This window comes from Diospyros lotus, chromosome 1 (genome assembly GCF_014633365.1).
Source record: "Diospyros lotus cultivar Yz01 chromosome 1, ASM1463336v1, whole genome shotgun sequence".
Lineage (NCBI taxonomy): Eukaryota > Viridiplantae > Streptophyta > Magnoliopsida > Ericales > Ebenaceae > Diospyros > Diospyros lotus.
The window spans coordinates 38,466,353-38,479,513 of NC_068338.1; the positions used below are offsets into that span (position 1 = coordinate 38,466,353).

General features: G+C 38.3%; 1 protein-coding gene across 1 annotated transcript; it reads right to left on the minus strand.

Annotated features, from left to right (window-relative positions):
- On the minus strand, positions 1-12,038 carry LOC127812536 (aspartate--tRNA ligase 2, cytoplasmic-like; the record flags this gene model as incomplete). Its single annotated transcript, XM_052352953.1, is given in 9 exon segments — positions 1-139; positions 7,288-7,403; positions 7,539-7,618; positions 7,962-8,015; positions 8,294-8,404; positions 8,529-8,819; positions 10,975-11,088; positions 11,204-11,314; positions 11,449-12,038. Coding segments are annotated over 9 exon segments (1,514 nt in total), but the record flags the coding sequence as incomplete, so codon positions are not given.
- Positions 12,039-13,161: the final 1,123 nt, after the last annotated feature.

Consider the following 13,161-nt stretch of genomic DNA (forward strand, 5'->3'; position numbering starts at 1 on the left):
GGGACTGGTGAATGAAGAAACTTCCGGAAGGAATCAATGTATGTTGATATTGTCTTGACGTCTATTCCCAAGGATTCTGCACGCTCCGTCAAAAATTCAGGTACATGGACACGCTGTGCTCCTGAAATTATTTCCTCTCCTGAGATAAAAGGCAAGGACAATTGATGTCAGTTCAAGGTAACCTGAAAGCAGATATACACAACTGCAACTTTGATTTGCATATGAGAGAGATTCAGAAGGAGAGTAATCAAAGCCAGTAATGGTTCACAATGGGGTAAGGGATCCCATTGGGTCCAGTAGAGGTTTGGAGGACTAGAGGACTTTGTGGCATAAGAGATTCTTGTCACAAAGGGAGAAGAATAGGAAAGCTTTTGAGAGTTAGAGAGGCAGTTAATTTTTTCTTAGTTGAACCATTGTCATTTCCTTTTTCTGTGCATCAGAGAAGATCCCCCTTCCGCATCAGAATCATCACTTCGCTTAAGGACATTTCCTTACAATTAGATAATGTTTTCTTTGTATAGGGTTCATCCTATAGGTAGTTCTTTACATCACATTGTTGCTAATAAAAATAAAATAACTATCACCCTAGCATACAACAAAATAGAAGTACCCCCCAACAATTACAAATGACCTTCCATTGATCCAATGCAAAAATTCCACCCCATAGGCTTCTCAAACAAAGTCCGGTAATGCAGCTTGAACTTTCATTCCCTAAAAGGAAAATAAGTCCACATTTCACTACCCTAGATATAGCTTTTACAACTTATCCAGATAGTGAGACCCCAGACATTCCATGAAATTAAATTAATCTTTATAATATCACAATACTGGAACAACCATCCCGCTCCTTGCTCCCACATCATAATTTACCATGCAATAGAGTTCTACCGATTTTCTTTCCTGGAATTTGAGGACCTACTTTTCCTGATTCAACTCGTTTCTATTTTTTCAAACATTAGAGAAAGCTACATGCTGATGGTCCTCAATCCTATGAATGACCAAATTTCTTGATCTGCCTCAACCAAATACAAGACTTCTCTATCTTTATTAAGAAAAGCAGAACTGCTTCAGTATATAAGGATCCTACAGTTTGTGACCTTCCACAGTAAGTTGGAATATGCTATTGCCAAAGGAGTACAAACAAGAGAGGTAGTTCTTCTTCATATCACAAGTCACGACAGAACAAGCCTACTCCTGTCTCCCGCAAATCCAAAATCTAAAGCCCACTCAGCATAATTCTTACCTACCCCAACTAAGTTCTCCAATCAGCCTCTGCGGCGGCATTATATCAACCACAATTCAAATCCACAAAGATAAGGATATCTCCCAACTAGGAGCCCAATCAATGGGGAGACAAGGAAGCCCTCCATGAACAGTCCATTGTTGAATCACCTGGAAAATGAGAAGATTCCCAAACCTAGACCTACCTGGAAGTTTTTTTGGGATAAAAAATAAGATGGAGGGTGCTTCTTAAGAGTTGCTTGACAGCTAGAAAGACCATCTCTGTGCTGCTTACGGCAGCTATACACTAAATCCAAACTTTCAGTGACTGTCCAACAATGAAGAGTAGGGACTGGAACTTCCTCCACCAATTGAAGCTTTCCCTACCACTTCAAAGGTCCCTAAAGCCAACCCCTCAGAGATCTGACCAAACAAAAACACCAGCTACCCTTCTACCAACTGGATGACAAGCAATGTGACACCACAGGCCCTCACCCAAGTGTGCTAGCTGAAGGCGACTCTTGGGATCATGGAACCAAATAACATATCTAAGAACTCCACAACAGACTACCAATGTAAGATTGGGTCGTGGCAAACTCCCCTCCTTCAATTCCTAGCCTCCTCACCAGGCAAAAAAATTCATTTCAGAAACAAATTCAGGTCAGTCTCAAAACACTCTGTCCTGCACCCACTCAGTAGTGGTCCTAGGTTGACTTTGATACCACTTGTAATACCAGAAGTGCTAACTGAAGGTAACTCATGGGATCATGGAATTAGGTAATAGATCCAAACTCTACCTAGTAGGCTACCAATGCGGGATGAGGTCATGACTAGCAATCTAGCAACCTGCCCACTTGAAGCACCAGCTTCACCCTTCACAATCAGCACAAGGATATGTTTGCTTCTCCATGGAAGCCTACATTCCTGTGTAATGGATAGGCCTCACCATAACTGAATCAACAGAAAGAAGTTTCCCATTCTTCACTCCTCTGCAATGACCGCCTAGAAATCCTCTCCTCCATGACCAACAGAACACTGGGTTCAAAAGCTTGCTTGCCTCTCTTTCTTCCCTCATCTGTAATTAGGTTAAAAATTTTGCATCTAACTTGTTGAAGTGTTGTCTCGAGTATATGGTATAAGAAAAAGATCAGTGAAAGCAGTGAGTGATGGCAGTACGATAGAGGGCCATTGAAGAATTAAATAGAAATTTATATCTCAAACTGTAATTAATGAAAATTGGGGGGTTAAACAGTAAATATTTAATGTCTCTAGGGATATCCGTCCACTCTATAAATAGAGGCTAGGGGGGCCATTCTATTATTTTCTATTGTAACGAGTGCACTGTATTCTCTGAGAGGAAGGCTAGAGTTCTGATTTAACTTTGTAATCTTGGGAGAAAAGTTGTTTGTACTCGGGAATAGGGGGGAGATCTTGCTGCTGTACTGGTCAGATTTCTTTGGTTTAATAAGACTGCTTGGGGTGCTCTCTAAAGGCTGGATGTAGGTTTCCTCAAAAGGAATTGAACCAGGATAAATCTTAGCATTTGTGTGGTTTGCTTTCTGTTTCTTGTTCTTATTTTCATTCTATTTTGATTGCTTAAGTTTTCTGTTTCAATTCCTATTAACACCGAGAGGGTTTGTGAGTGTTGAGAGAGGCTTATATCATCTAAGGGTAATTCCGCATAGTCCTAGGTTAACAAATTGGTATCAAAGCCTATCCCTAGGTTCAAGATTAGTCCAAGAATCTTCAAGATTTTCATCTGTTTAAGTATCTATCATAGAACAATGTCATAAATGGCTGCAACTAGGTATGATATTGAGAAGTTTGATGGCCATAATGATTTCGGCCTTTGGAGGATGAAAATGAGGGCATTACTAGGGAATCTAGGACTAGAAGAGGCTTAAGATGAGGAAGAAACACTGCCTGAAACCTCCACTGAAGAACAGAAAAAGGAAAAATCAAAAGAAAGGAAAGAAATTGACAAGAAAGCTTTTAACACCTTGATTTTATGTTTAGGGGACAAAGTTTTGAGGGAAGTGGCCAAAATGACCACGGCATCAAACCTTTGGAAAAGATTGAAGATCCTTTACTTGACTAAAACCCTGTCTACTAGGTTATATTTGAAAACTAATTTTTTCTCCTTTAGAATGGATTAAGGTAAGAAACTGCAGGAGCACATAGATGAGTTTAACAAGTTATGTTTGGATCTTGAGAACATAGACATCAAATATGATGAGGATAAGGCCTTAGTCTTATTGCACTCTCTACCAAAATCATATGAAATCTTTGTTGACATCTTAAAACATGGTAGAGACAAGTTGTCTCTAGATGATGTGACCGGAGCCTTAAGTTCCAAGGAATTACAACATAAGGTTGAAGGAAAGAACTCTATACATGATGCTCTTACAGTTAGGACTAGACCAGAAAACAGGGATCCTAAATTTAAGGGTAGGTCTAGGTCAAAGTCTAGGAATGGCAGGAAAATAATAAGATGCTATCACTACCATGATGAGGGACATATTAAGAAGAATTGTCCCAAGGAAAGAGTGAACCCCTAGAGAAAAACCCTAGAACTTCTTCATCCGTGTGTGAGTTTGACTATGATAGTGTAGATGCCTATAAGTGTCTAGAAATGCTAGAAAAGTAGCATAGTTTCTAGGTTTAGGGTGGACTCATCATAGGAAATGGTTTTTCAAACTATAGAGTCATAGTAGGTGATAAAATGTTAGTAGGTAATAATCAAGTGTAAAGTATATCCCCGTTTTGAGATAAACCTAATTTCTCTAGGAAAATTTAGATAGAAAAGGTGTCTAAGGCTAGGGATGTTAGGAGGAGGGAAAAATTGCAGATGTGAGGGAAATAGGAATCATGTAGATTTGGTAAGATCACCAAAGTAAAAATCTCCAAATCAGACCTTGTATATGTCAAAAGCCCATTAGAGATCAGTTTCTAGGATCTAGGGGGACCTATCTAGGCCTTGTCTCATGGTGGAGCTAGGTGAGGTGAACCTAGTCGAGATGATGTGCCCCTAAGAATTCCCAAGTGTATACGAGCTTGCTGCAATTGAATATAATCTTGCTGGAATTGTTTCTAGTGTGAAGGGTTAGGTGTTGTGGAGTTGTAGAATAGGTATGCCTAGGTCTTCTAAAGCTAAGGGAACTTACCTATGAGGGAAAACTCTACCAATAGCAATAGGACACGAAATTAGCTGATGCTAAGGACAAGGGATGGAATCTGGAATGCTGTGTAAAGAAAAAACAGCAAGGAGAATCCTTTGGGAATGTCTGAAACTAGCCTATGAACCAAGGTATAACAATAGGGAAATCTGGAAAAAAATTTGGTCATTTTTATTGTGTAAGCTTCGGCTGGATTGTGAGAGGGAGGAAGCTAGTGTTTAAGATAGCTTTGGCTCTTGCATTGAGGGTCGTTGTGAACAGTGAGGGGAAATGGTGTGTGCAAGTGTTATCTTGTATGGTGTAGCCATTGTTGATCAAAGTCCAGACTAAGCAAGGAAAGGGAAATAGAATTAGCAAGCTGATAATGAGCAAGGGAGTAGAAGGTTTAGAGTGTGACTAGGATGAAGAATAAATAGAACCACAAGAAAGTACCAGTGAGATATGGAAAGAGTTGGGTTTAAGATACTCATGCACTGTTTTTGAGTGCTAAGGAACAGGCTGGAAAATGGAACCTCTTGTATAAGAAGAGGTGATGCACTCTTGTCCAAATGAATGGCATGGAGCCATGTAAATTAGGGGAGAATCTTGGACTTAGGTGGAAGATCCATGTAAATGGGTGGAGTGCTGTGTAAGTGTCTATTTGAGAATTAAGGAAGGTGCTGGAAATGGGAAAAGTCTAGGAAAAAGGCTAGACAAATGGCCATTGGTTAAACCAGCACATGAAGGCTTAACTTTGGATCAAATAGGTATCACAACCAGCTAATTATCCATTTGGAAACTAAGGGAAAAGTGATCTTATAGTGTAGCCAAGGAATAAGGGGCTAGAGGGAAAGGTAAGCAAGGATTGGTTGCTTAGAAGGTCTCTCTAGGTATGATAGTAATTCCTTAGGTAAGATATAAGATTGGAAGAGTCCAAAAGGGTTAAAATTGAGTGCATGTGGAAGCTGTGAGTATTCCAGTGGTATGCCTAGTATATTGAGAGGCAGCTTCATTGGTATTTTCTCCAAGATAGAACTCTCAAGGTGTAGCTGAGTGTTTAGATCAGTGTTTGAGAGTGTGGGAGAAAGGATAAACTGGAAATCTAAGGCATAGAGATTGGAATAGAAATGGACAGCTTAAGGCAGCCTAGGTTACCCTAATCTTAAGCATATCTTGATAGACTGGTAGGTAGATAGAGGAGAATTACGAGAAAATACGAGCAGTCTTGTTTGTTTGAAGTAAACATAAGAGAAAGACAGTGGTAAAGCCTAAGAGGCCGGATATGGGAGCTAGGAGTAAGTCTAGCAGTGATAAGGCCTATCCGGGTGAGGTACACTGTTGTTGCGATGCTGTGTAAAATTTGGACCCTTTGGTATGGAGAAATAACATCAAGTATGGATTTGGGTTTATGGTGGAGTGTACCTAGATGAAGAGTTATGTTTTTAGGATGTATATGTTGCATTTGATGTGCAGCAGGAACCCTAAAGGAAAGACTAGGCAGAAAAGCTGAAACAGCCAACGGGCAGTCCATTTTAGCTTAGAATTTAGTCCCACCATGGAGTAGTCCAATCATATTGGTGTTAGGAATATAATTATTAGGTAAATCCTTGATTAGGAGGAATTGATCCAAATAAAAGGCTGTAGGTATAGATGATGCAGCTGAAATGTTATCCAAGGTTGTTCCATTGATTCATTTTACAGCATTGTTTGATATTCTTAATGTTTGTTGTGTTTTTGAGTGATCAGGTTTATGCAACAGGTCATATGAGAGCAAGATGAGAGTAGGAGAAGTTCATCTATTGAAAGGCCAAGGCTTGATAGATGAAGGTTGAAGTATACTCAAAACAATGGTGGAGATTTGTTGAAAAATTGTCTCGAGTATATGGTATAAGAAGAAGATCAGTGACAGCAGTGAGTGATGGCAGTACGCTAGAGGGCCATTGAAGAATTAGATAAAAGTTTATATCTCAAACTGTAAATATTTAATGTCTTCTCTAGGGATATCCGTCCACTCTATAAATAGAGTGCTAGGGGGCCATTCTATTCTTTTCTATTGTAACGAGTGCACTATATTCTCTGAGAGGAAGGCTAGAGTTATGATTTAGCTTTGTAATCTTGGGAGAAAAGTTGTTGTTTGTACTCGGGAATAGGGGGGAGATCTTGCTACTGTACTAGTCAGATTTCTTTGGTTTAATAAGATTGTCTGGGGTGCTCTCTGAAGGCTGGATGTAGGTTTCCTCAAAGGGAACTTGGCGTTTGCATCGTTTGCTTTCTATTTCTTGTTCTTATTTTCATTCTGCTTTGATTGCTCAAGTTTTCTGTTTCAATTCCTATTAACAACGAGAGGGTTTGTGAGTGTTGAGAGAGGCCTATATCATCTAACAGTAATTCCGCATAGTCCTAGGTTAACATAACTTATGCAAGAAAACATGCACATTTAACATACATGCATCCAAATTCTCTCAGTCACCAACATAGCCCATAAGAAGTTAACACATCATATATCACGGTATACTATCTCTAAGAAACTATTGCTCACTATCTCAGTTTATTCAACCTGGTGAATCAAAAACTGACTTTACTCATGATAATGTTGTCCTATTCTTCTCATCCATAAAAATACTGTCACAGGGTTAAAATCATTACAGAAGTCTAGGGAGTTCTTTTTTCTTACGAGTAAAATATCTTGAAAAAGGACGAAGTGAAGATGAACACAGTATTACTACCGAGTTTTACCTTTCCTCAGGGAACACTTGTTTTTTCATTCAATAACAGCCAAAACAAATAATAGAACAATAACAGTAACACTATGCCGTACAACAAAAGGAACAAAGAGAGCAGTAAAATAAAACAAGATAGTATAAAATAATGATGCAATTCTGGCAGTTATATGCAAAAAATTAATGCTTACCTCGAATAAAAACATCAAATGAATTACTGTAAACAGGATTATCGCAGCAAGGCATGGTATAAAATGGCCGAACAGCCAACGGATAGCGATGTAATATATAGAAGTCGGTGCCATATCTACATTCAGGGAAGAAAATCAAGCTTTGAGCAATAGCAGACAGAAGAAACCTCATGAGATGTTGGAAAGGAAAATGAGGGGTGAAGAAAAGGAAGAAAGAGCCCTAAAGAATAGGTCAGAGAAATATATATTACTTCTCCGAAACAAGCTGCCCCAGTTTCCTCTCCGACTCTGTGTTCAGGTCCCCTAGAGGATCAATTTCAATGCCAGCTTCCTGCACAAACATATCTCAGAAATATATATCTATATATTTCCCCAAAAAGGAGATGCAGCCAAACAGGTGTCTTCTCTAAAGAATGCAATGAGATTTGGAGCGACTTCGGATAAAAATTTCATCAAGTTATGTTTACAGAAATGTCTTTAAGATTTATGTTCCAGTTTATATGAGAGGGTCTTTTCCTATTGCTATATTTTTCCTCTAAACCCCTTCTAAAACATTTCACTTTAGGCAGTCAGAGATGTTTGAGGTATTCTCCAGAAAGCTTTTTCTTTCCTTGCATATCAATTGCCGATCAAGATCCATTAATAGAAACAAGAAGAAGACGAAAGACTATTACCTTTAGCATCTGGACCCCCTCAGCAAACGTAAGCCTCAAAGTCTTTCTCAAATACTGCACATTGAATCAGTAGCAACAGAATCAATAATCACTAAATGTTCATTAGTTTCAACAAGTCATGAATCATTGCCAAATAGAACCACAAACATAATTTCCGCTCAACATAATTATAATTATTTTTGCAAGAGCACTTCTGAGCATTCCAGCATAAAGGCACCATATAGGGAGAATATCCATATGCATTTATACATATATGTACATAAATTCTGGGCTAAATCTATGCTGGTATAATGATGAATACTGTTCAGACAAAATGAAGAATACAACATCACCTTCAAAGGCTGGAATGGATATTGCCTCCCAATAGCTTCAAGCTCTTTCTGGCATTTCTCATTCAAACTATCGAACATTGCAACAAATAAGAGGTCCACTATATCCATCACCTTCAGTAGAAAGCCAAGCAAGTAACTAACATGCAATGCAAATGCTAGTTGAAAGTACATCTTTGGGGAAGTAATTGCTAGCTGATAATTGTTTCATGTATTGAAATTTATAATGCAATTTTACCTCAGAATAGTGCTCCTTAATTTCCATCTCAACATCAAGCCCTGTGAACTCACACAAGTGTCTGTGTGTAAAGGAATCCTCTGCTCTGAAAACTGGACCTATCTCAAAAACACGAGCAAAATCACCACAAATTGCCATTTGCTTGTGAAGCTGAGGCGACTGAGCAAGACATGCAGGTTGCCCTTTGTAGTCCAGCCTGAAAACTGCTGACCCACCCTCACTAGAGCCTGCTATCAACTTTGGGGTATGAATCCCAACAAATCCTTCTGATAGCAAGAATTGCCTAAATATCTGAATAACAGTTCAACTAAAATTATGTAAGTAGTGAAGATACCATATCATCTACTACAAAAATGTACTTGGAAGCAACAAAACACTACAGATATAATATCTACTGGGTTGGCAATGGGTATCCACCCATATACATACCCGCAAAAAATGCTTCAAATGGGGCAAGTTTGGACGTAAAATTTCTCCAACGGGGCAGGGACTGATGGGAAAAGAAAAATTCCTGATGAAGGATGGGTACAAGGGTCCCCAGCCCGCCGATTACATATAATCATATTTTTCCATCTAGATATAGGGTTTTTTTTATCAAAAAAGATATATATTTTTAGATCTCCTCCTTCCCATTGCCTAATTTGAGCCTATAATACTTCATGAATGATGTTTTATTGTTAAAATTTTACTTTTTATTTTTGAAGCTTCAAAATTACTTTATCTGTCAGTATGGTTTTTGTATTACTTCATTTTTTAAATTTTACCAATAATTTGAACGTGGAACACCAGTATGATGAGAAAAAAAAAAAAGTTGAGTGCATAAAATAATTTTTAGAAATAAACTACTTTTATGGTTTATTTAAATTGATTAGGAATCGCATAAAACTATGCAGGCACAAAAAACATAACCAAGACACAACACCAAATTAACATTAAAAACTAATACAAAACCCCTAAATTCTCCCATAGCAATTAATTACTAAGGGAATTTCAAGATGTGATCCAAAATAAGTTACCAATGAGGTAATGACTGGTAGGGATATTTACCATGCCATAGACCATATCCAAAATTACAATTCTCAGATTTTCTATAATACCACATGAATCCTGAAGAACATGAAGGCACTTGTGAAGAATGTTATGAATAGTCTTCAGTCCCTGTGTTATCCTTGCTTTGTTTGGCACCTAGAAGCAATAACTCTTTGCAATGTGTGTTGATATCCTCAAATAGTGCACCATTAAGAATGTCAAGCAAAAAAATAATGAGGTTCTAATTCCAAGGAATCCCAAGTTCCCTAAAGTTTTTAGGTCTCACGTCATGCACTGAGTGTAGGTATAGGACATGGTCACCTTATTGCATAACTTGACAAAAAACACATTAAAGCTAACTGAAGATATTCAACCTTAAAGACATTGATTCAACTTGAGAAATCATATTTGTTACATTGACACCAAGTTTCCTTTGGTCTCCCTCCTCCTTTTACTACAAACTTGCTTCATTTCATTCACTCGTCTTACAAGTGCTTCCCATCAATTTTCTTCTTGCAAGTCTAAACCATTTTACGCATAAAACTATGGATACTTCAAATGAAATTAAGGTACACACAACTCCTTGCACATGCAAAGTGGATACAGTCCACTAGTCGAATAGACTGATGGATCACTTTCCCTCAAACTGAGGAGGGTCTGTCCCCTCTTGAAAGGTTCACCCCCTAGATGACCACTTGCAGAAGGAAGACCCTATCACCACAATGAGCTCCCAGCAGCAATTTATTATCATGCCCTCTTTCCTAAGACATCATCATGAATCAGCACCATCTTGATGACTAAGTGGACATTTTAATGCAGCATCTCCTTAATCTCCCACCATTTAACCTTTTCACCAACTGGGGCACGACCAGTCACTTAAGAAGCTCTACATTTTTATTAGTGAGAAAGAACTCAAAGGCTCATTAAGGACACTATCTAGTTAATGGGCCTCGACCATAACCAATTTAAGGGAGAGACTGGGGCATTTGGGTGACCATTCTACACAACAGTGGATGAACTTACACCCACTTTAAACCAATTAACTAATGCGTAATTTAAGAACATCTGATATAGGATAAGGTTTGAGTAACGATGCACATATTCATAATGCTAGTCTATCCAAATTATCATTTTACATGCCAAGCTGCTTGTATCTCTCGTGTTATCCCATTAACCAATTAGGTGATCAGAGAAACAGTAAACTTGCCAGACCAGGGCAGACGCTCAACAAATACTAAGGCCACTCCCATCCTTCCTGTATCACCCGATACATTTATGTATCATTTTAAAGATGATGACTCGCGTTTTAATTCATTCCCCAAGAAGCAAAGAACATATAGTTTTCCAAGAAAAGATGACACATTGCTACGAAGACAAGGGTAGGACGAAAGGATAAAACCAAAAGGCACAAACTTACATTTTCAACTTGGCATTGAACACGAAAAATTCCTTGATTAGCAGGTGTGCGCAGGTCAAGAACCCTGTAATTTAGACGAGTATCTTGATTCACACGAACAAGTTGTTCCCCAGCCTGTATCCATGAAGAGATCCAGATTAAAAAGAAACCCTTGAGAGGTAGATCCGTCGATATAAATCTTAAAGTACAAGTAAAACACGAGAAAAATTTTAAATGCATAGAACTATACCTGCAAAGCCTTTTCAATTTCAAGTTCACTACGAGCAGCATCCTCAATATTAACAGGCAAGGCAGGCAATGCCTTGCTTATACAGTAAATCTTCCTGGCTTGAATTTCCACCTGCAATGTGAATGAAGTCATTGCCATTGCCAAGTATCTTGACAAGTATAATGGTGGAATATTATGAAGAAAGTTTTCCAACAAGTCGAGGAAAAATCAACTCCAAAACATCACGTTCTTGCGTATTCTTATACCTGTTGAGTAGCACCCTTAATGGAGTCTTTGGGGACGGAGACGATTCCTTCGATATCAACAAAGGACTCTCTGCTCAACCCCGTCGCAAACTTGACCATTTGGGGACTGACCAGGTCCGGAGCAACGGACAGCACGCACTGAACCGTAAACCCCTTCTCCCTCACGACCAAGAAGGCCATCTTCTTGCTGACGGCGCGAATCGTCTGCGCTCTGCCCCGAATCAACACGGCCTGGTCCTTCAATTCGGGGGCGAGCGCCCCGATCTCGGTCCACTTGCGGCCGGTGACGGCCTTCGACTGGAGGTCCTCCAACGGGACGTCGCCGTAGCTGGCGGCGAGGGGATCGGAAGCGTCCAAGGAGACTCCGGCGACGGCGGAGGCGGTCCGCTCGTCACGACGGCGCTGCTTCTCCAGCTTGGCGGCTTCTTTCTTCATTGCTTTCTTGCTCTGAGTGTTGGTAGCATTCGGGTCGTTCTGCGGCTGTTGCTCTTCCTCCATGGGAGCGATTGGAAACACAGAGATCGGAAATGGAAAGACGAATCACTGCAAGCGTAACCCTCACGAACAATGCTATACTTTGTCAAGTCAGAGTGGCTGAAAATTATATATATAAGAACCCTAAACCCACCCACCCACCCACCTCGCCCGCCACTTCCTCAAATCTTTTCAAGTTTAATTAGAGTTTCCGTCTTTTTACTAATTAATTAATAATAATATTACAATAAAACTAATCTAAATTTAGATTCTCCTGATTATAAAATATTTTAAATATTATTATTTTGTTTGCATATTTTTTAAATTATCCCCTCATTAAAATTTTCAAATTAGTAAATTATTACTGCGACAGTCTCTACGTTGGGGGCAGGGGGTGGGCCCACCATCGTCAATCCCCATTCGCCCGAGTGCAATTTTGTTCACCCCCTTTAATGGGTGAACATCACCCTCACAAAATTGTGAGGGTGAAAAAAAGTAACGAAACGGCTTTTCACTCTCACCATCGTCAATTTTGATTGCCGTTTCGTTGCTTTTTTTCACCCTCACAATTTTGTGAGGGTGATGTTCACCCCGTTAAAGGGGTGAACAAAATCGCACTTCATTCACCCATAACCTATTTGGCATTACTGTAGAATTTTTATTATTATTGTGAAAATTATTTTTTTACAAAAAAAAATATATTTTAAAAAACATTTTTAAGAGAAAACAAACAATTGAAAATGTGACTTTTAACAACAAAATTATTAAAAATACTAACAAGTGCTTATGTAATAATTAATATTATCTAATAAGTGAAATTATATGTAATTTGAAATATTGTTGATTAGGCCCATTAGGGTAAATAGATATGAAATAAAAATTAATGTAAAAAGATTTGTTTACGGCTAATTTCTTATGCTAATATAAGAAATTTGTACTCCCTTCATTTTAATACAAGTAAAAATGATCTCGTCATCATATTTTTTATTTTTTTATTAAAATTTATAGTAAAAATATAAATAATTATAATAATTTTTCAAGCGTAGATAAAATATAACTTCAAATTATATATAATAATTGATAAAGTAATTTTTTTTTTATAGTCAAGTGTTCATTTTATTTGATTATCTCTCGATATTTAAAATCTATCTTCTATTAAAAGCAATAAAATTACATCTATAAATTAAATAAATACCTAAAATGCAATACTTGATGGAGAGTAAAGCATTTGCATAGAAT